The sequence below is a fragment of the Poromitra crassiceps genome (genome assembly GCF_964638095.1).
Source record: "Poromitra crassiceps genome assembly, chromosome: 8".
Classification (NCBI taxonomy): Eukaryota; Metazoa; Chordata; class Actinopteri; order Beryciformes; family Melamphaidae; genus Poromitra; species Poromitra crassiceps.
In genome coordinates this window covers 53102362-53122111 of record NC_139629.1, presented here as the reverse complement: position 1 = coordinate 53122111, position 19750 = coordinate 53102362, and the positions used below count along the sequence as shown (strand labels likewise).

The following is a 19750-nucleotide window of genomic DNA, read 5'->3' as shown; positions in this document are numbered from 1 at the left end:
ATGACCTCAGCGGCAACACTCAAGTGGAACAGTCAGTCAAGAAAGCTTCAAAAAGGTTACACTTCCTGACTGTGCTAGCCAGGCAAGGCCTACCCTGTGAAGATCTGGTGACCATCTATACCACCCAGGCCTTGTCTGGAATATGGAGGAGTCCTAGTGGGATGCAACAAAAAACAGACAGCACAACTGGAGAGAGTGCAAAGGAGAGCCATCAAAATCATCTCCAGAGGCAATCTGATTCAGCCTCAACTCCCATCCCTACAAAGCAGGAGAGAAGAGGCAGCAATAAAACTGGTCAAGGACATGATGAACACACATCACCCACTGCACGACCTGCTCCCACAGGACAGAGCCAGCTGCACTGGCCGGACACTGCGGAGTGGCAGACAGCTCATGACCTTCTTGGCCAGGACAAAACGCCTGAGAACAGCAACCCTGCCCACTCCTGTGAGACTCTTTAACACTCAGTCTTAAGAGACTTTTATGTCTGTGTTTGATGTATTATTGTGTTTCTATGTCCTGAAAATGTGACCTGACCTGTGATATGTAATCTATTTTTATAATCTATTTTCTTGTTTTTAGCTAGATCTTAACAGTTCTGTGTGTAAATTCTGCTTTTATTCAGTGAATACTGTGAGCAAGAATCAAATAAACTCAAACTCAAACTCAAATCAACCCCCCCCCCCTTTTTTTTTTTTACCCAAATGCATTCTGGAAATAAAGGTGTATGCTACTGTTCTTTCTTTTGTTCAATTCTTTCGGATGTTTTTAAAGGTCCATTTTCATGTACAAGATTTTCCATTTCCTGTTCGTCATTAGTGCTAAGATGTGTAAGGGAAATTAATTTATGCTGCTGTAAGGCCTTGGACCATGGCATATAACATATATCCATATAATATATATGGAAATAACAGGGAAGCATCTGTGGAAGTCTTGTTTTCATTCAATAAAACTGCCTTAAAAATCTAACTCAGAGTGGGATACTTACAACACCAATATCCTTTTGATCATAAATTGATCATAAATTACCATTATATTGGTTGATAAGCCTATGATACATATAATCTCAACAGACAACAAAGTATAGAGAGTGATTTCCATAACAGCAACTGGCATGTATTTGGCTCATAGTCATAAGGATGTCTTTTGCTTTAACTTGTGTGTTCTGTATGTAGCTTAAATAATCAAACATCAAAGCTTAATATTGTCATATCACAGCAGTCATATAGCCTAATAATCTATATAATTATATTTGATGATTCACTATTTTTTATTTTTTATTATTATTATTATTATTATTATTATTATTATTATTATTATTATTATTATTATTATTATTATTGTAACAGACTGTTCTGTATGTTATTGTGTACTCTTATTGTGAAGTCCGGAAGAGGAAGTGGACAGTTGGTTCACTCTCTGTATCTCTCTCGCCCCTGACCAAGTAAATGAGTGGCTGCAGCTCCCAACAACAAGCGGTCTCTGACTCATTTCTTCACCATAAACAATATATAAAGAACCCAAAATGCTCGGTTACATTTGTAATATCGAGTGGACGTTTACATTGAGGCCATCGGCCATTGTTGATGACGTTTCACTGTGCGACACTCAGTTACTCCATGTCAGAAATAAAGATGGACGCATGTTGTATACCAGTCAAACTTATGTCTGTTTATTTAGACAATTATATGTCAATAGAACAGTAAACATTACATTATTAATATTATTATATTGATATTATTAATTTAGTAACGTTACTTAGTAACGTTAGTAAATGCCCAACAATGATGGTCATTGACGCATGCATTTAGACGAGAAGGAACACGGACCACGTAGGCTACGTGACAGACCACAGGCACACATGACGGACCACACCACACATCAAGACAAGTGGTCGTGTACACTGACTGACGATGCCTGACGACAAAGAACACGGACGGACCTACGTGACTGACCACACAACCAGCTGACCGACCACACACTGATGGTCCGGACCATGGTCAGAGCGTCTGTACGCTGACTGACAATGCATTATGAACACTGACGGACCACGTACTAGCGTACGTGACAGACCACACAACCAGCTGACCGACCACACACTGATGGTCCGGACCATGGTCAGAGCGTCTGTACGCTGACTGATGCATTAAGAGGAGAATGAACACTGACGGACCACGTAGCCTACGTGACAGACCACCTGACCGACCACACACTGGTGGTCTGGACCATGGTCAGAGCGTCTGTACGCTGACTGATGCATTGTGACGAGAAGGAACACTGACGGACCACGTGACAGACCACACTGACCAGCTGACTGACCACACACTGGTGGTCCGGACCATGGTCAGAGCGTCTGTACGCTGACTGCAATGCATTAAGAGGAGAATTAACACTGACGGACCACGTAGCCTACGTGACAGACCACCTGACCGACCACACACTGGTGGTCCGGACCATGGTCAGAGCGTCTGTACGCTGACTGATGCATTGTGACGAGAAGGAACGCTGACGGACCACGTGACAGACCACACTGACCACCTGACTGACCACACACTGATGGTCCGGACCATGGTCAGAGCGTCTGTACGCTGACTGCGATGCATTAAGAGGAGAAGGAACACTGACGGACCACGTGACAGACCACACTAGTGGTCTGTGGTACAGTGACGGACCACACCAACTGGTCCGGACCATTCGCTTTAGCACCCCCTAGTGGTACTGACCAATGGTCTGTACAGACCACTAAAAAATGATACAACCCCTGCTGAACAATTGGCCGCCTACTAGGACCCCCCGGATCATCTGTGGCTACAAGAAGAATAAACAAATAAACCAAATAAACAAACCAAATAAACAAACAAACATAAACAAGATAAGGCTTAAAACTTAACTCGCCCGTCGGCGAGACCCCCCCACGGGGTCTGAGCTAGGCACCGTCCGACTGGGGATAAACGGCTGGTCGGTGGTGCTGGCAGCGTACGGCGGCGGGCCGGACGCTGGTCTTGGCTGGAGAGCGGGTGATGACCGAAGTGGACTGTACGGACTCCCCGGCCCTATATCTGCTGAGAGGGAGGCAGCTGTCCTCCTCTCATGGGCACGGGACACACAAGCACGAAACTCTCCAGCAAACCAGAATCACTGGCAGGCTCTGCTCTTTAACCCAGAGCCTCACTCCCACCCCACGGCTGGAGGCAATCACCCCAATCAGTCCCCAATCAGTCCTGGCACATAACCCCCCCCCCCCCACACAGGTTTACCACAGTAATGTAGGTAAGCTAACCAAACCATCATTCATGTTCTCGGTTCCAGGTTACACAGCTTTTCCTCCTCCCAGGGCCATGCTTTACATGCAGGCAAACAGATGTGTGCTGTGCGGGCGCTTGTTTGTGTGTGTGTGTGTGTGTGTGTGTGTGTGTGTGTGTGTGTGTGTGTGTGTGTTTGTGCGGGCATGCATGTGTGTTTGTGTATCTGTGTGTGTGTGTGTGTGTGTGTGTGTGTGTGTGTGTGTGTTGTGGTTGATTGGCTCACATTGACGAAGGGCTTGCTGGGGAATAAAGCCATTGTTTTCACTCTCATTTGCCCCCAATAGGAGGGATAATATGCCATGATTTGTGTTAACAAGAACAATACCTTCCTCCCCCTCTCAAATTGCATCATGCGTGTGTGTGTGTGTGTGTGTGTGTGTGTGTGTGTGTGTGTGTGTGTGTGTGTGTGTGTGTGTGTGTGTGTGTGTGTGTGTGTGTGTGTGTGTGTGTGTGTGCGTGCGTGCGTGCGCGTGCGTGCGTGTCTTTTCTTTTGGTATGTAATGTCGCGTTCCAGGTTCACTAGTTTATTAATTACGGTAATGAATCGTTCGGGCAATCGCTCACAGCAAAATCTGTGGTGTGAATTAGTGTTAATTTTTCAGTGAAAATTATTCTGAGTTAATGAGTGTTGATTTGGGTGTACTTTGCACACCTGCAGTAACCTCGCGTCACCAGGCTCTTCTCGGCGAGAAAGAGCCTGGCTCCCGCCCACAATTGATTTTGTCACCCTACTGGTTCCCGCCTAGAGCCCGCCCTAGACCGGATGGCAGCGTTTCTAGCTCGTCAACTTTCACGTTAACTTGACAATTTGACCCAAGTATCAGAATCCTCTTTCACCGTTTTGACCGGTGTGTCAGGCGGTGGTGGCGGAGATGCCATATTGCATAAACGTTTTGTTTTATGTAACGCTAGCTTTGTTTTGATCAGACTGTAGTTTAGGTAACATCACCGCGTCAAGCTAACGGCAACAAAGACGTTGTTAGGCGCATTGCCATCCGGTGTTAATTCTGGGTCCGGGGTTTACGCCCCCATGACAAAAAGCGGGGTGGAAGGTGCCCAGACTACACCTGCAGTGTTTAAAATCGTCTGTAGGTAGTGCTATCTGAGCGAGTTGAGGGTGGACACCTGGTTGAGTCAATTTCACATCCGGTCTGGTAACCTCCATCTTTCTTTTCCGAAAATACACTGAACCATTAGTCTCTTAGAACAGACGAGTTGGCTTCCGCAATTTTCAAATGCTCTCGCCATACCGTCTGTACGACAGACCCCCAGAACATGCACAAGGAAGTAGTGAAAAAAACCTTCAGACCGGAAGGAAGTTCGACGGAATCTGACCAATCACGACACGCGTGTCCACGAAAAATATGTTCCCCCCGGAAACTTAAACCGATGCAGGTTGCTAATGCTAGCAGTGCTTTAGAATTACCATGGAAGCTACGCCGACGAAACCGGTGAAATAAGACCCTGATAGACGTAAACGATGTATCCGCGGCTTGGAGGAACCTCGTGCAAGACGTGCACTTATTCCAGAGTTAAACGAAAGTGATGAGGTAAGTTGCTAACGTTACTGAGCTTATCGTTCGTCTTACTAATCAGCGTTAGCTAACGATAGCTACAGCAGTATACAGCTAGTTAGCTAATGTTAAATTCTGATTGGACGAATGAGCGGAAGTCCCGCCTTTCAACTTCCTCTTCCGTTTGGTGCATGATTCTCCCCCACGAAGTACAGACTGTATATAGCTGCATCTGCCGGATGTAGATAAGACAGTCTGTTTTAAGAGACTACTGAACCATTAGCAGCGATTAGCATGGCTAACGTCTACAATGTTTTGCTTTATAAAGGTACGTTTAGGTGAATGTATTTACTTATAAGGGCAAACTCGTACATAAAACAATGTATTAACGGTTAGCGCAATGTTAGCCGTTCAAATGTGGCAATGTACTGTAAAAGCTAGCGTTAGATGCTTATGGATTTGCTAAATGACGACGAGCTAACGCTAGCTAAGACACACGTGAAGCCAACAGCTAACATTACATTTGTCTCGATAGAATGTAATGAGGTGAGCACAATGTTATGGTCGAATGCGTCAATGTAATTCAACGTTAGATGCTCATGGCTTTGCTAGCATTAATTGCTAACGCTAGTTGAATGCACATGTACGGTAGTTTACTTATGGCAGGCTAGACTGTTACAACACACTCATGCTGACGGTGGCCGGTGAAAAGTGTCCTCTGCATTTAACCCATCCAGGCATGTCCTTTCCTCTGAGGTGCAGGCCAGGGGCAGTGGTCGCTTTGCCAGGAGCAGTGGTCGCTTTGTACGCAAGGTAATACCCGTTTCTCTTTCAGTACATGGTGATGTCTCAACTTGCCTGAGTGCTTCGGGAATTTAAGGTAAAAACGTAGTTAGTAGTGAGTGCATTTAGCTCATAGTAATGTACCTCTGGTAATAGCAGAGCTACAGTATCATGTGGGTGAGAGGCTAATGCTAGCTGCTCCAGGCAACATAGAAAGTCAATTACAAAACCTCTGGCTCATTGTTCTAATTACCCTGCTGAAAAAACCAGCATGCACCAGCATAGCTTTTTATGCTGGTGTACCAGCATCCCAGCATCGCATGCTGGGATGCTGGTGGTGTGACCAGCATGGGATGCTGGTGGTGTGACCAGCATGCGATGATGCTGGTATGCTGGTGGTGTGACCAGCATCCCATGCTGGTCACACCACCAGCATGGGATGCTGGTGGTGTGACCAGCATGCGATGATGCTGGTATGCTGGTGGTGTGCTGGTCACATGCTGGTCTTGTGACCAGCATGGGAAGCATACACCAGTACACCTATGCTGGTGTAGATGCTGGTGTGACCAGCATACACCAGCTATTCTGGTGTCAAAACACAACATGCTGGTCTATGGTTGAATGCTTGTTAACCAGCACCCCATGCTGAGAGTAGTCAGACCAGATAAACATCACAAAAGTAATCTTTCTTGAACTAGTTAAATGAAGACTATTTCAGGTTTACATAACAATATAATTATTTATTAAATAAAAGCAACACAGAGAGGGAGTGGGAGAGAGAACCGCACATACAGCAGTGCACCTGAACAGTCAGCCTGTACCTGTCTTTATGTCAAAAGTATTAAAAGTAAAAGTGTGACTCAACTCAATTAATGTGCTGAAGGCAATTAAAGACTCATTACAATTAAACTCAATTAAATAATAAAACTACTGACTAATTAACAATAACACAACAAACAGGCAACATCACCTGACAAGAAAAGAGGTCACCCCAGGAACAGCTGGAGAAGAAGTGTGCAGGCAGAAATGTCTGGGAGCAGGCTCAATTGGGGAGAACAGGGAAGAACCGCCAACCACCGACATTTTGTCAATGGCCTATGCTCCCTTGAGGAGCAAAGGCCTTAAGTCAAATCAGAAGTAGAGAATTCCACTGAAAAACAATGCAGATTTATTTTGCACAAAATCTCACAATCCTAAAAACTTTATGGAAAAAAACAATGTTTTGCAGGCATTCATTTACCGTAATTAATTAATTTCAGTTATTGAGAGTTGATTTGAGTTCAGTCGTGGACCAGTGATGTCATTCACAAATCACAACTTAAATCAACTCTCAATAACTGTCAAACTAAATGAATGCCTGCAAAACGGTTTACAGTTTTTGGATATGTGTGAGATTATGTGCAAAATAAATCAGCATTGTTTTTCGGTGGAGTGTCCCTTCAAGTGCTATTCTTTGCTTGTTTGTTTATGTCCATTATTTTCTCTGTGATGTAGCATCCAGGCTTCCCCACTCGAGCTTCCACATCTGCTTCACCCAGGTTTTGGTTCTGGAGCCATTCTTTGTATCAAACTGAAAAGCAAACAGAGATAAATTAGTGGCAGAGTAACACTGTTCTTTGGTCAATATTTCAACTGCTGTTTGAAAACGTGCTACAGAAAAGTGACGCATGACGCATGAGCTACTTTAAAAATTATTTCACTGTACTGTCTGCCCAGGGTCTAGCTGTACAAAGACCTTTCTGGCTCACAGCCCGATTGGTCCCAAGTTCGCAACACATTTTAAAATTCATCTTGAAGTTGATAAGTCAGATACTGTAAGTTAAATCGCACCTTTCTGATCCACCTTGGAACCTGGTAAAACAGCTCATCCATTCCAGACACATTACAATTTGGTAAATAAGAGTCCAAATGCAGTGACACATGCATTAGGTTCCATGGGATCATGGCATCAGCTATGTGCACAAATCATTTATTTAACAAGCCAGTCACCTTTAATTAAAACTACAGCCACCCACAGGATATGTCCATCTAGATCATTTTGGTGTGAGTTGCTGAGTTTTGGAGACACCGGCCATGTTGTGGTGCTCAAAGCACACACAAAAAATAAAAATAAAATAAAATAAAATAAAATCCTTTCCAGAAAGGATAAAAAGCAAGTAGGCCTAGAGGACCACAGGAATAGGTTTTTGGGGAAAAGAAAAGTTCTCAACTTAACAGATTAATGTGTGTCCTCCACTGGCTGTTTCTCCCTCAATGTATGATATCGAAAACCTGCACACACACAGTATATAGACAAAGAGACAGTGTCCATTAGAAAAGCATGTGTGAAAAGCAGCACTTGCCCCTCCCTCATTACCACCACTGAGGTGCCCTTGAGCAAGGCCCTTAACCCCTTAATGTGTGTGTGAGTGCGAGCAGGGCCCACTTGAAAAAGAGATGGAAATCTCATTATGGTTACCCTGGATAAATAAAGGTAAAAAAAATTAGCAGTTGTATGAAGTGGGAAAGATTCTTAGTTGGCCACTCTTCTTTCACCAAGTATCCAGTCTGTCTGTGTGCACTTTGCTCATGTGTATGTTTCCACACATGCCACTGACCTCCTCGCTCTCATCTCCTCCCGTATCGTCCTGCACTTGGCTCCCAGGAGCTTCCTGAGGTTGACGGCGTGGATGACAGCACCCACCTTCTTGTCCAGCATGGCCTCCTGGCCAATGCCATAGTAATGCTGGCAGTTCAGCGTTCCGTTATCATCTACAATGGGAGAGAGAACAATGAGAGAGAAAAATGGAGGGATAGAGAGGGGAGTGGAATGGTGTAGTGGTAGGAGACAGTATTAGTAGGAGAAAGATAGTGGATAAAGTCTTGTAGTTAACATACAGACATGTGGCAGTGGGTGAGGCCACGGTCAGCTGCAGCTGGTTCTGTATAGAGAAGTTGATGTTGTAGCACTCTGTCCAGTCTGCTTTAGGAGGCATCACCAGGCTTCTCATGCACATCCAAGATCTACAGAGCAGGCCTACAGGGAAACAGTTTAGTGAGTGTAATATTTGCACAATTGAAAAGTGAAACCCCAAAAAAAAGGTCTGGGTCAGTTTCTCTAGCTTTACTTTACACATCACAAATACCAGGTAAGGTAGAGCTTTCCCCCTGTTTTCATATTTATACAGTAATTAAATCAGCTCCACCATTAAAGTCGAAGTGAACCGGAACGGAATGCACCAGCGCGAGCGTCAGACACTGAAAACGAATTGAGAGGCGGACCATATACGTGTCGATGATTTGATTTGACAATTCTGAGGACTGGCTTTGGCATTGGCCAATCCTGGCGTGTTCCACCCCCAAATCCAGTGGGATTCAGCCTGTTGTCATGCTACACGAGTGGGATCCGCAGAGTACCAGGGAGCCAGCTGCTTCGTGCGGAGCGAGCGGACAATCCGATTCATAGGTGCTGCCCGCCCGCCTGGAATCTCCGAGAGACGACCCCTGACAGCCAGGGAGGCTGTCAGGCTCGGAGGCGCGCGCCATTATCGTTATAAATGTAAATAATATTCCTGGAATGCGTGTTTTAACGAACCAGTTACATTTCTTTGCATTCTTAGACATTACCGTTTGATTTAGTTTGCATAATTGCTCAAGTTAGTAGTTAGTTTATGGGCTAGAAACTCTGCCAGATGACAGGCACTAGGTGCCATTTTCGCCTTCATTTGGAAGAGAAAATGATCCTGTAATGAAGATTTGATTGACAGCTGAACTAAAATACTAAACTAAATACTAAACCAAAATACTAACCTGTTACAATATAGAATTATCACCCAGCCACGCCACCACAGGCGCGCGCGCGCGCGCGCGCGCACGCACGCACGCACGCACGCACGCACGCACGCACGCACGCACGCACACACACACACACACACACACGCGCACACACACACACACAGAGCTGAAGGTGAGAGCAGCGCTCTATCGGTAAAAAAGTGTTCCCCCCTGCGGCCCCTCTCCTTCTTACAAGTAATTGACCTCTTTCTGTCGTAGTAAATAACACACAAGTTAAGCCTACTTCACTCACCTCCACAAATAATCTGCTTCAAGCCGCCGGTTCGTTGTTTCTGGAGTTTATTTGAAGACCGGAGCAGTGAGTGCTGTACTGACAATTGACAAATGGTGCAGACAGGTCCAGCCGCGCGAAAGTTTGGAGATGGTCTCGCGCAGCATATCAGAGGCGTAGTGATACTCAGTTCCATAAAATAGTTCCAATTGAATGGAGGGTATGCAGCACGGACGTCACTTTCCCACTGGAACATGCCCCCTCAATCGGGACTGGCAAAACCTAAAACCTATGGGCAAAACATTCAGCAGGTTCTCTGTTGTTTGGAGCAGTAGGTGTCATTAATCTAGGCTGATTACTGCATTCAAAATCAGTCTGGCTGTCACTCAGTGGGCGTGACCATGCAGTGACTTCTGCCTGTGACATCACGTGCATACCCTCTATATGGGAAAACTGGCCTCAGAAATGAGTCTGACCCACGGCCACCTAGAGTTTAATTAAAGCCTCTGTTACAGTAGAAAACATAACATAGCTTGAAAGTAATAATAGTAATAATAATGACAACAACAACAACAACAACAACAACAATAATAATAATAATAATAATAATAATACATTCATGTGTAATGTTATTTTAAAGGACTATGCTTGATATAGAATTGCATTAGCCTCTTGTATTGTGTTATATTAGCCTGTTACCCTGTAAGGTGTTTTGTTGGGCATGGTTAAAACTTTTTTCTTGTGTGTTGCGTTATTTGTTGCTTATGTTATAACTTGGCCCTGTACCATTTATTTTATCTGGCAAGCTGTCAATGGAGGCCAGAAGACGATACAAAATATAAAAAAGAAGGCATATAACCCTAGCCTGGGTAAACCCAGCCTCCACGTGACCTGCTCTCAGACCTGCTCTGCTCTCGTAGTGACTGAGAGCAGGTCTGAGAGCAGGTCACGTGGAGGCTGGGTTTACCCAGGCTAATATAACCCACCCTATAACCCATAGGGGATGGGTGATGGGCCAGATTGTTTCCCAAACTTTTTCACATCAAGGTCCCCTAAACTAGACCACAGACCCCCAATTTTGTGCCAGGGTTCCCCATCCAATAAAACTTTTGCTTTTAGATGTTTTCCTCATGGTTGCCATGGCAACCATTTTACTTTCCACTATAACATAATTATTTTTGCATCAAATCTCCTGAACCAAACATGATGACAGAAAAGGTAATGTCTACCCCTTACTGTATGTTTTCATGGTATGATCCAGTGTAGGAAATTAGCCAGGGGCAAGGCCAAATATGCTCTAATAAATCTCAGAATGCACCAAAAAAACATGATCAAGGGGCAAAAATTGTCCCCAAGATTTTGATAGGCCTAATTATATTCTCATTACATTAATTACATTTTCATTTGCTTCTCTAACACACACTAACACAATTAACTTTTGTAAAACACCCCAAAAAGGGACCTGGGCTTGGCCTGGACACGAAAGTTAAAATTAAATCCATGCCATGGACCAGCAGGGTACAGAGGAGGTCATTTCCATTGTGGAGCACTTCACAATCTCCTCCACCAGCATGACCATGCTGGTCAAGCAATCCCCAGCACAACCATGTTGGTCCACCAGCTTCACCATGCTGGTCCAGCAACTTCACCAGCTTCACCATGCTGGTCCACCAGCTTCATCAGCATGACCATGCTGGTCCACCAACTTCACCAGCTTCATCATGCTGGTCCACCCGCTTCACCATGCTGGTCCACCAGCTTCATCAGCATGACCATGCTGGTCCACCAGCTTCACCATGCTGGTCCACCAGCTTCATCAGCATGACCATGCTGGTCCACCAGCTTCACCATGCAGGTCCACCAGCTTCACCAGCTTCACCATGCTGGTCCACCCGCTTCACCATGCAGGTCCACCAGCTTCACCAGCTTCACCATGCTGGTCCACCCGCTTCACCATGCTGGTCCACCAGCTTCATCAGCATGACCATGCTGGTCCACCAGCTTCACCAGCTTCACCATGCTGGTCCACCAGCTTCACCATGCTGGTCCAGCAACTTCACCAGCAAGGCCATGGTAGTTTACCAGCTTCACCAGCAATCATTAGCTGGTGGACCAGCAAGGTAATGCTGGTCCACCAGCATCAGACCAGCACTAACCAGCATAGACCAGCATCAGACCAGCACTAACCAGCATAAACCAGCATAGACCAGCAAGAAATTCATGCTGGTCTATGCTGGTTTTTTCAGCAGGGGTACAGACTCAATAGCTTGAGTTTTGTTTCTAGCATTAAACAAGATGAAGCAATGATTCCACTATGCATAGTTGATTGGGGGAAAACATCTTTATGTAGGAAAAGAATGTAAAAAGGTCAAGCAAGCTTCAGAATAATTTCGACTTATGGTCAGAATGTTTTAAAATGAAAGCTTTGATTTAAACTTGATAAACCCTGCGAAAACACGCTTTTCTTGAACGTGACTTTATTGCTTTTTTAAGATGATCATTGTATTGTAAACCTGTGCGTTACCTTGTACCATTACTTCTATTTTAAATCATGCTCTTCAAAGTAACCAAGAAGCTCCTTTTTTCACTGTTTATTATATTGTTTATATTCCAAACACCTATGGCTACTGCCTTTGTGCATTCAAAGTAAGTGAATGGCTTTTGTCCTCCACCCCTCCAGACTTGGACAGTGGCATGGCCTCCCTGCTGCTCCTTCTCCATCTCTTGCCATCCACAGGATGGAACGGGGCGAAGAGAAGTCCCAGTGATGCAGTGGACAAAATGGTGCACTTTCACAAGGTATGTCTGTTAAAATATTTTTTATAATAAATAAATTGGCTCGGCAGTGTCTGTCCATCACAATTTGACCAGCCCGGGTTTACACACACACACCAGTGGTCTGGGAAGGGGCTACAGAGGTCCTTGAATGGGTTTTCTCTTTAACTCATTGAGTGCCAGCCACTTTTGGAGAACGGACGCTCCCAGTGCCAGAGTTTCCGAGCGTTTTCAGTGATTTCTCGAGGCCCACAGAATATTGTGTGATATTGTAAACACCGAACACGCACAAAGAACAAGGAGACTCTATTGTATCATCAGCAAAAAAAAGTTTATTGATACCATTTTCCGTTCTTTAGTTATGAGCCGAAGATAGGTTGTTTTCAGCGTTTTCAGGCGTTTCAAATTAGAAGCTGAGTTATTCAGCCTTTTGTGAAATGAAGCATTTCAAGCACATTCACTGACTCTAGCTAATATTTTCTGATGCAGTGACGTGGTGTAGTTGTCATGGTGCCCTGCGTGCCCCACCCCCCTCAGCTGCAAACTCCTCCCCACACTAACACACAGCCTCACGCACCCAGGTCTATTTTCGGAGTGCTCCGTTTTTGTGCGCCGGCTCCCAGCGCGACACGGAAAAGCCAAACCGGACTGCTGAGAATGGTTTGGCTTTTCAGTGTCGGGTGCTGCTTTTCTGGCGGCTAATCGTGTGGAGAAACTATGCAGACAGACAGAGGCAGAGGGGCTCAGTTGTGGGAGCGGATTGACTGCTGTTCGCAGCCAACGCCAGCTGCAGCCAGAGCAATCTATATGGCTCTGGCTGCAGCATGAGCGGTTTCTCTTTCATCACGGGGCTTTTTCCTGCTGTTTTCCGGACCTTTCTCTAATCTGGAGAGCACTGTCGACACCTAATGAGTCCGTAAAATAGGTTATACACCTTCAATAGCTACAATATTTGTACAGGAGATGCAGGAGGCTTTGATCCACGTCCCACCGTCAAAAAACGCATTTGACGTCGATCGACGTCGTTGGCACTCTACGTCACTATTTACTTTGACGTCGATCGACGTCGTTGGCACTCAATGAGTTAATTGTCTCTGAGTTCTACTATTTCTCATAAAAATTCTGAACCTTGGTCCAAGCCATGTTTGGTCCTTGAATTAGAGGGAATCGGGCCTTGAAAGTTCTTGAAATTTAATTTTAATTTGAAGGTGGTGTGGGAACCCGGGAAATGAATGCCTGCAAAACTGTTTACAGTTTTTTAATATACAACTGATTTTGTAATGGTTGAAAATCATGTGTTCTTTTACCTCGATTTGAAAAACCTTGCACAGGTATTTCTTAATCAGAGTGAGAGTGACATCACCATCACTCAGAGACAGACACACACTCACTCTTACAGACACACACAGACGGCGAAGACTCGTTTTTATTATCACCACACTTTTGACTTCAGGTTCCTTGAGAATTACAGTATAAAGTGTCCCCAATTTTTTTTTTACATGAAGGCTAAATCTGTTTTTGCATTGGTGTTTTTTAGGGATGCACCGATCGATCGGCACGTGACCGGAAATGGCCGATTTTCACGTGATCGGCCTCGATCGGTGATCTGTTCCGGTCACTCTAAATAGCCGATTCTGTGAGCCGATTTTCACATGACGTGCGCGCACCCCAAAGCACCGAGACAGGCACCCAGCCACCACGCCACACACGCCAGCAGCATACCTTCCTTGTTGTGGATTTTTTTCACCGTCAGTGAAGTAGACAAAGCTCGCAGTTTGTCACACATGCAAGTCGAAAATAAGCCGTGGAGACAGAGATGCGGCCGAGTCCCGCTCGGCTGGAGTCCAGTCAGAGCGGCTCGCCGCACCTCACTGGCCCCTCTCTCTCTGCTCTCTCTCCCCGTGAAGCGGTGCTCCAGCAACCCGCCACCGCGCACAGCCGGCTTGGCGAGGTGAACGCGAGCATTGTGTCCAGCGCCAGCAGAGGCTGTATCATGTAATATCAACAGAGAACCGAGACACGAGCTGAGGAGGTAATCAGGCGTTACTCGGAAGAGACAGGAGAATACACAGGTGCAACGGCCAATATAACCATTCCCCGACCTGCATTCTCCATTCCACATCAGCGCTGCTGCCTCAGACTGTCACTCATGTTGCAACGTGGTGGATACAGGAGAGACTATTTGTTTCGTATTGCAAATAGAGCGACATGAGAACGATGGACATAATAATAAAAATGCATCGGACTCACAAGTGTGCAACGTTTTCTGTGCGTGATGATATTTTTTCGGATGGCAGATAAAAATACGCATACCAAACTTCGGACTGTATGTAAACTCCGCCTGATATTCAGACTGAAGATCGTTACTGTAACTCATAAACTAATTTCCCCTCTACTTAAGAGGACTGGTCTGGAGCCAGGCTATAAACTCCTTGTCCATGGATCATTTTGATGTTCTGTTGCACCTGTTTTCTTTTGGAAAAGTAAATGCATGATAGCTGTGGGATATAGGCTATTGGATTTAATTTAATTTTTGTATTCATTGTATTTGCACAAAAAAGCTCTGTCCAGTAGCCTAACCTGGAACACTTTTATTTTGAGATGTGTTTGAGTGAGATGGTCCTACTTCATGCAAATGATAAGAATTGTTTATTTGTTTATTTGGATCCCCATTAGATCTAAGAATTGTTCTATGAATCTTAATTTTCAAACAAAGTTACAAAAACGTTTGTGTAAGCTGTCAATTGTTGTTTTTAGAAAAAAAAATCGGAATCGGCAAAAATCGGTATCGGCAAGTCAGACTATTCAAAAATCGGAAATCGGAATCGGCCAAGAAAATGGCAATCGGTGCATCCCTAGTGTTTTTCAGTCATGCCACAGCATCGAGGAACACCTGCGTGTAAGAGAGGGGAAGCAACCATACATCCTAGCAGTTGGCCGAACCCAGGACAAGACTGATACATTCTACATCGTCGTGGACAAACAGCTCATCCCCTGCCAAGCAACCAGCTCCTTGGGGGCTTTTGATGAACTGTTCAAGTCCCACTACGTGTTCAACCTGTCCTACGATGAGGCCCTGATCCAGCTCTTCACCTTTGTGCAAACAACAATCTACAACATTGATGTTGCAACAACCCAGGAGACCCCCGCACGAGCGTGTGAGGTACGGGCAAGAATCTTGTCCTCAGGCACATGTGGATAACCAGTCAATTGTTCCGCATCTATCCAAGCACCATGTTCAAGTTAGTTTGTGTACAAGATCATTGTAGGCCCAAGTTTTCTCAACGTTCCGGTTTTAAGAAACATCTTAAAGCTGGTCGGCATGTAAATGTTAGTTTAACTGTCTTTAACTGGGACTTGATCATAATTACCAGTTTAATTAGTTCGCTTTACTTCAACTGGCTCCACAATCCCCCATTTCTCATTGAAATATCTTATTCTTTTAGTTTCAGTATTAAAATCTACAACTGGGTTTTCAAAATTCTCAAATCTTTTTTTCTAGTGTAGCTCTTATAGGATCATCTTTAGGCACAGCAGACAGTATTTCATGCTAAACTTGGGAATGTACTCCTGTAGCAAGTTCTTCCAAATCACTAACAATTGTCGAAACAAGACTATTTGCAACACCACTTCCTTGGAGTTTAGCAATAATTGAAGCACAAATTTGTTTTGTATTTTTTTGATGACTATTTGATTCATTGTCCTCTAAACATTCAACATTAGCTTGAAATGCCTCACCACTTTCAGGAACATCCCTCTCATGAACAGTACTTAAATGCTTCTTGAAACCTGCATATGTACAAAACTGGCGCCTACAACGACCTTGTGCACAAATCAACTTAAACCTGGTGCTTGGATAGAAACTGTGATCAATTCTTAAATGGGTTATCAGCGACTGGTTACCCACATGTGCTTGTTGACAAATGAAACACCAACATTTAGTTGAAAAATCGACATGTGCTTGTTGACAAATGAAACACTTCAACATTTAGTGAAAAATCTCGCGGATTGTTGGGGGTTCATTGGCTGTTGCAACATCAATGTTGTAGATCGTTTGGGCCTCATCGTAGGACAGGTTGAACACATAGTGGGACTTGAACAGTTCATTAAAAGCCCCCAAGGAGCTGGTTGCTTCAAAGAGCTCTTTTCCACGCAAGATGATCTTTGGGTCATCCTCACAGTAAACATGCTGAGCATCATTTTTTTCGATCAAACACAAACGGCAGAAATGTCGTCCACTAAAAGACTCTGTAAAACCTAGAATTCCGTGCATCTCCAAATTGTCCCCAGTTATCTGAGATATGGTGCCATGAACTTTTTCAGTGGAGAAAGGTAAATCAAGGCCATGAGTCTCCAGTGTTTTGATGTCATTAATCAGAGGCTGTAGAATTGGATCAAAGCCATATTTTTTCATATCTTCAGTATGAAACAGTGCAATCAAATGAATGTTCGTAAGAGCAGAGTTAAAATTTGTTGTTTTGTATTTTCTTGATGACTATTTGATTCATATATATGCGCTTTGTACATCAAATGGCCTGTACATTTGAAGACACTTTGCTTTTATCACATCTTTCTCATCACTGTCAAACACTTGATAGGCATGAAAATGTTCATTGAAATTGTCAACAAAAAGCTTGTTTACAAGGAAGTAGATGTCATGATCGAGTAAAATCTTTTTTTGAATTCTGCAAAACGCAGGCATCTCATCTTCAATTTCACTGCATATCACTAGTCCTGTCCTGTACTCTGTCCCACTGATTTTAACCCAGTTGGTAGAGAAGATGTCTATTGGTACAGCTGCATTCAAGACTTGAGCAAACATGTCATCAGATTTCTATGTGGATACAACTGTTTGAACAATTCATGATGTTCCATTATCAAATGTTTCAAGTGTACAGTCATGCCTAGTGTCACAGATGGAGAAAATACAATGTTAAACACTATTTTCTTTTTTTGAAGTGCGACTAGTTTTTGGATTTCCTTGAGGACTATTTGATTCAATGTTTTCTAAATAACACCTCCAAGGTCGTTTGTACAAGCAGTCGAATACGACCATATAGCAGAGTTATAGGCTGAGTGGTTATGACAGGCGGCTGCCACGCCAGCAGCGCCGGTTCAAATCCTGCAGCACTTGAATATTTATTTTCACCAAACTTTGAGACTGGGCTGTTATTCACACGACCGCTAGAGAGGCACTTAAGGTTAAAATGTGATCTCAGGTCGTATTCGGCTGCTTGTACAAACGACATCCTGGGTCGTAAGATGAGAGGCTGTCTCTAAACACTCTCTGGGCTCAGCCTGCTACTGGTTGCAGTCTCTGTGCTCTGCCTGCTAGCCGGCAGGCTGGTAAACCAGCTGGTCATGTGAACTTTCATTTCGTTCTACCATTTTGTTCTGTAAGCGACCAATCAGAAACATCTAGCAAAACAATGACTGTCTCATTGCCTGTCTGGCTTGAGGCGTAATGTCAACGTGTGTCTAGTTTAAACAGCCATAAAGTGCAGTTATTGCAGAAATAGACTCAATAACACAACAATAACAATTTAGCAGGAGTGTGCAACCGTGGAATTTCTGTGCGGAAAATATGTTTACGCCGTTCTCCCAAGTGGATTTGGGTTTGACTGGATCCAACACTGATTAGCTGAAGGAGTTGTCAAGGCGAGTACACCTGCCCAACTTCCGCCCACTGCAAACACTGCGTGAAAGCTTAAGGCCAGATGGTCTGGTAGAACTAAATGAAATGTGAGTTTATGTTTTTGTACTTATTTTATTTTGTATTTGATACTTTACTCACATGTGTATGCAATAATGTTTGAATGTGTAGTTTTCCAAAACATGTGCAATGGGTGGTTGGAAAATAAAAGTGATCAGTGATGATTTGTTTTATTTATGCTCACTTGTTCAATTCTGAAGCCTTGACTCAAGGAACAAATCAAAGTCCTAATCTTTTCGCTCTGCTGTAAAAACTTTGCCCCTTCACAGCTTGTTGATCTTTCCAGTGATGGTATTCTGTCAGATAATGTCACAAATCTAAGAGAAACCTGCTTCTGGACCACTTCCAACCTCCTGCTGTGGGTGCCTGGGATAACATGTTTTCCTCTGGGATCAATACATTAAAATCACATCTCCAAAAAGTTAATTTCTAGGTTTAGTTCAACACAATGGTGTATTTTGTCTCTTGTTATGTTGGTGTTTTTTCTCGTCTTTAACTAGGGACAGACACACAATTGGATTTTTTGTTTTATTGCTATTTTATAGTCAGTTCCGTTTGATTCCTGTAGTTGGCGGTAATGCAACATCTTAGATGCCACCCGCTGTAAAACCAATCAGAAGAAGAAGGCGCACACATTCTTCCATCCTGTTGCCGCCACACCGGCCACAGGTCAAATCCACCTGGCTGTCTTCTGAATGTTTGCTGTTCTTTGGCTGTCTACTTCATCTTGTATCTGCAATTTTCGCTTTCTAAAGGTGAGGTTATGTAAATATATTTAAGGCAATTAATCGTGCTGTATCTAAACGTGTGTACCAACCAACACGTAAGGTTAGTGCAATTTTAGCCGTGTCAATGTAGCTAATTAGCATCCAATTATTGGATGCTAATGCTAGCTAAAATGCACACGTGTGTGTGTGCGTGCGCGCATGGCGAAATGTTTCTAGCTAAGATACCTAGCGTTATATATTGTAACTAGCATTAGCCATGAACAAAACCACAAACTATCAACATTGAAGGTTAGCGCAATGTTAACCGTTAGCTTAGTGCAATCTTAATCATCAGGGTTTTGTTAATGGGTAAGGCTTGGTAAAATTGACAACTTAGCATCTTTCTCTCCTAACGTTAGCATTTGTTTTTCGTGGGGCGTTGTCTCAACTTGTCTGAAGGAGTGATTCAGGATCAACATAAGAAGGTTGGGTGTAATGCAATACATTCGTAACGTTAATAGCTCATTTAACCTAGCTCCTTAATATGCTAGCAGGTAGTTTGTCTCAGTTTAGACAAGTCTCAACATGCCTGTCATGGAGATGGGCCAGAGGCGCGCGTATTAGCTGCTAGTGCATTGCTGCTCTAATCAGACTTTGGTTGATTTTTTTCACATTTTATGCAGTTTCTAGGATAAAACAATGAATCCAGTATGCAGAAAAAGATGTAGTATGCATTTTTGGTAGTTGGGCTTTACAGATAAGAAATTGCTTTCAGCAGTGACTGAGATTCTTTGAAAGTGAAGGCTTTCATTTAAACTCTTAACAGTAGTATTGCCTTATTTGGGGCCCATCACAAATCAAGTATGAATCAACGTGTTCAGTGACTGACTGTGTGCAAATAGAAGTAT

General features: G+C 43.9%; 1 protein-coding gene across 2 annotated transcripts; it reads left to right on the top strand.

The window, feature by feature from the left end:
- The first annotated feature begins 5084 nt into the window (after positions 1 to 5084).
- Positions 5085 to 18287, top strand: LOC310781045 (uncharacterized protein). Of its 2 annotated transcripts, none has more exons than XM_083641579.1 (4): positions 5085 to 5147; positions 5557 to 5632; positions 12328 to 12446; positions 15292 to 18287. In XM_083641579.1, exons 3-4 carry the CDS (start codon positions 12342 to 12344, stop codon positions 15622 to 15624), a joined length of 438 nt encoding a protein of 145 aa, XP_083497705.1. In that variant the 5' UTR covers positions 5085 to 5147; positions 5557 to 5632; positions 12328 to 12341; the 3' UTR covers positions 15625 to 18287. The 2 variants fall into 2 exon arrangements, with proteins under 2 accessions (XP_083497705.1, XP_083497706.1); XM_083641580.1 differs by lacking the exon at positions 5557 to 5632 and adding an exon at positions 5655 to 5699 and having other exon boundaries at positions 5093 to 5147.
- Positions 18288 to 19750: the final 1463 nt, after the last annotated feature.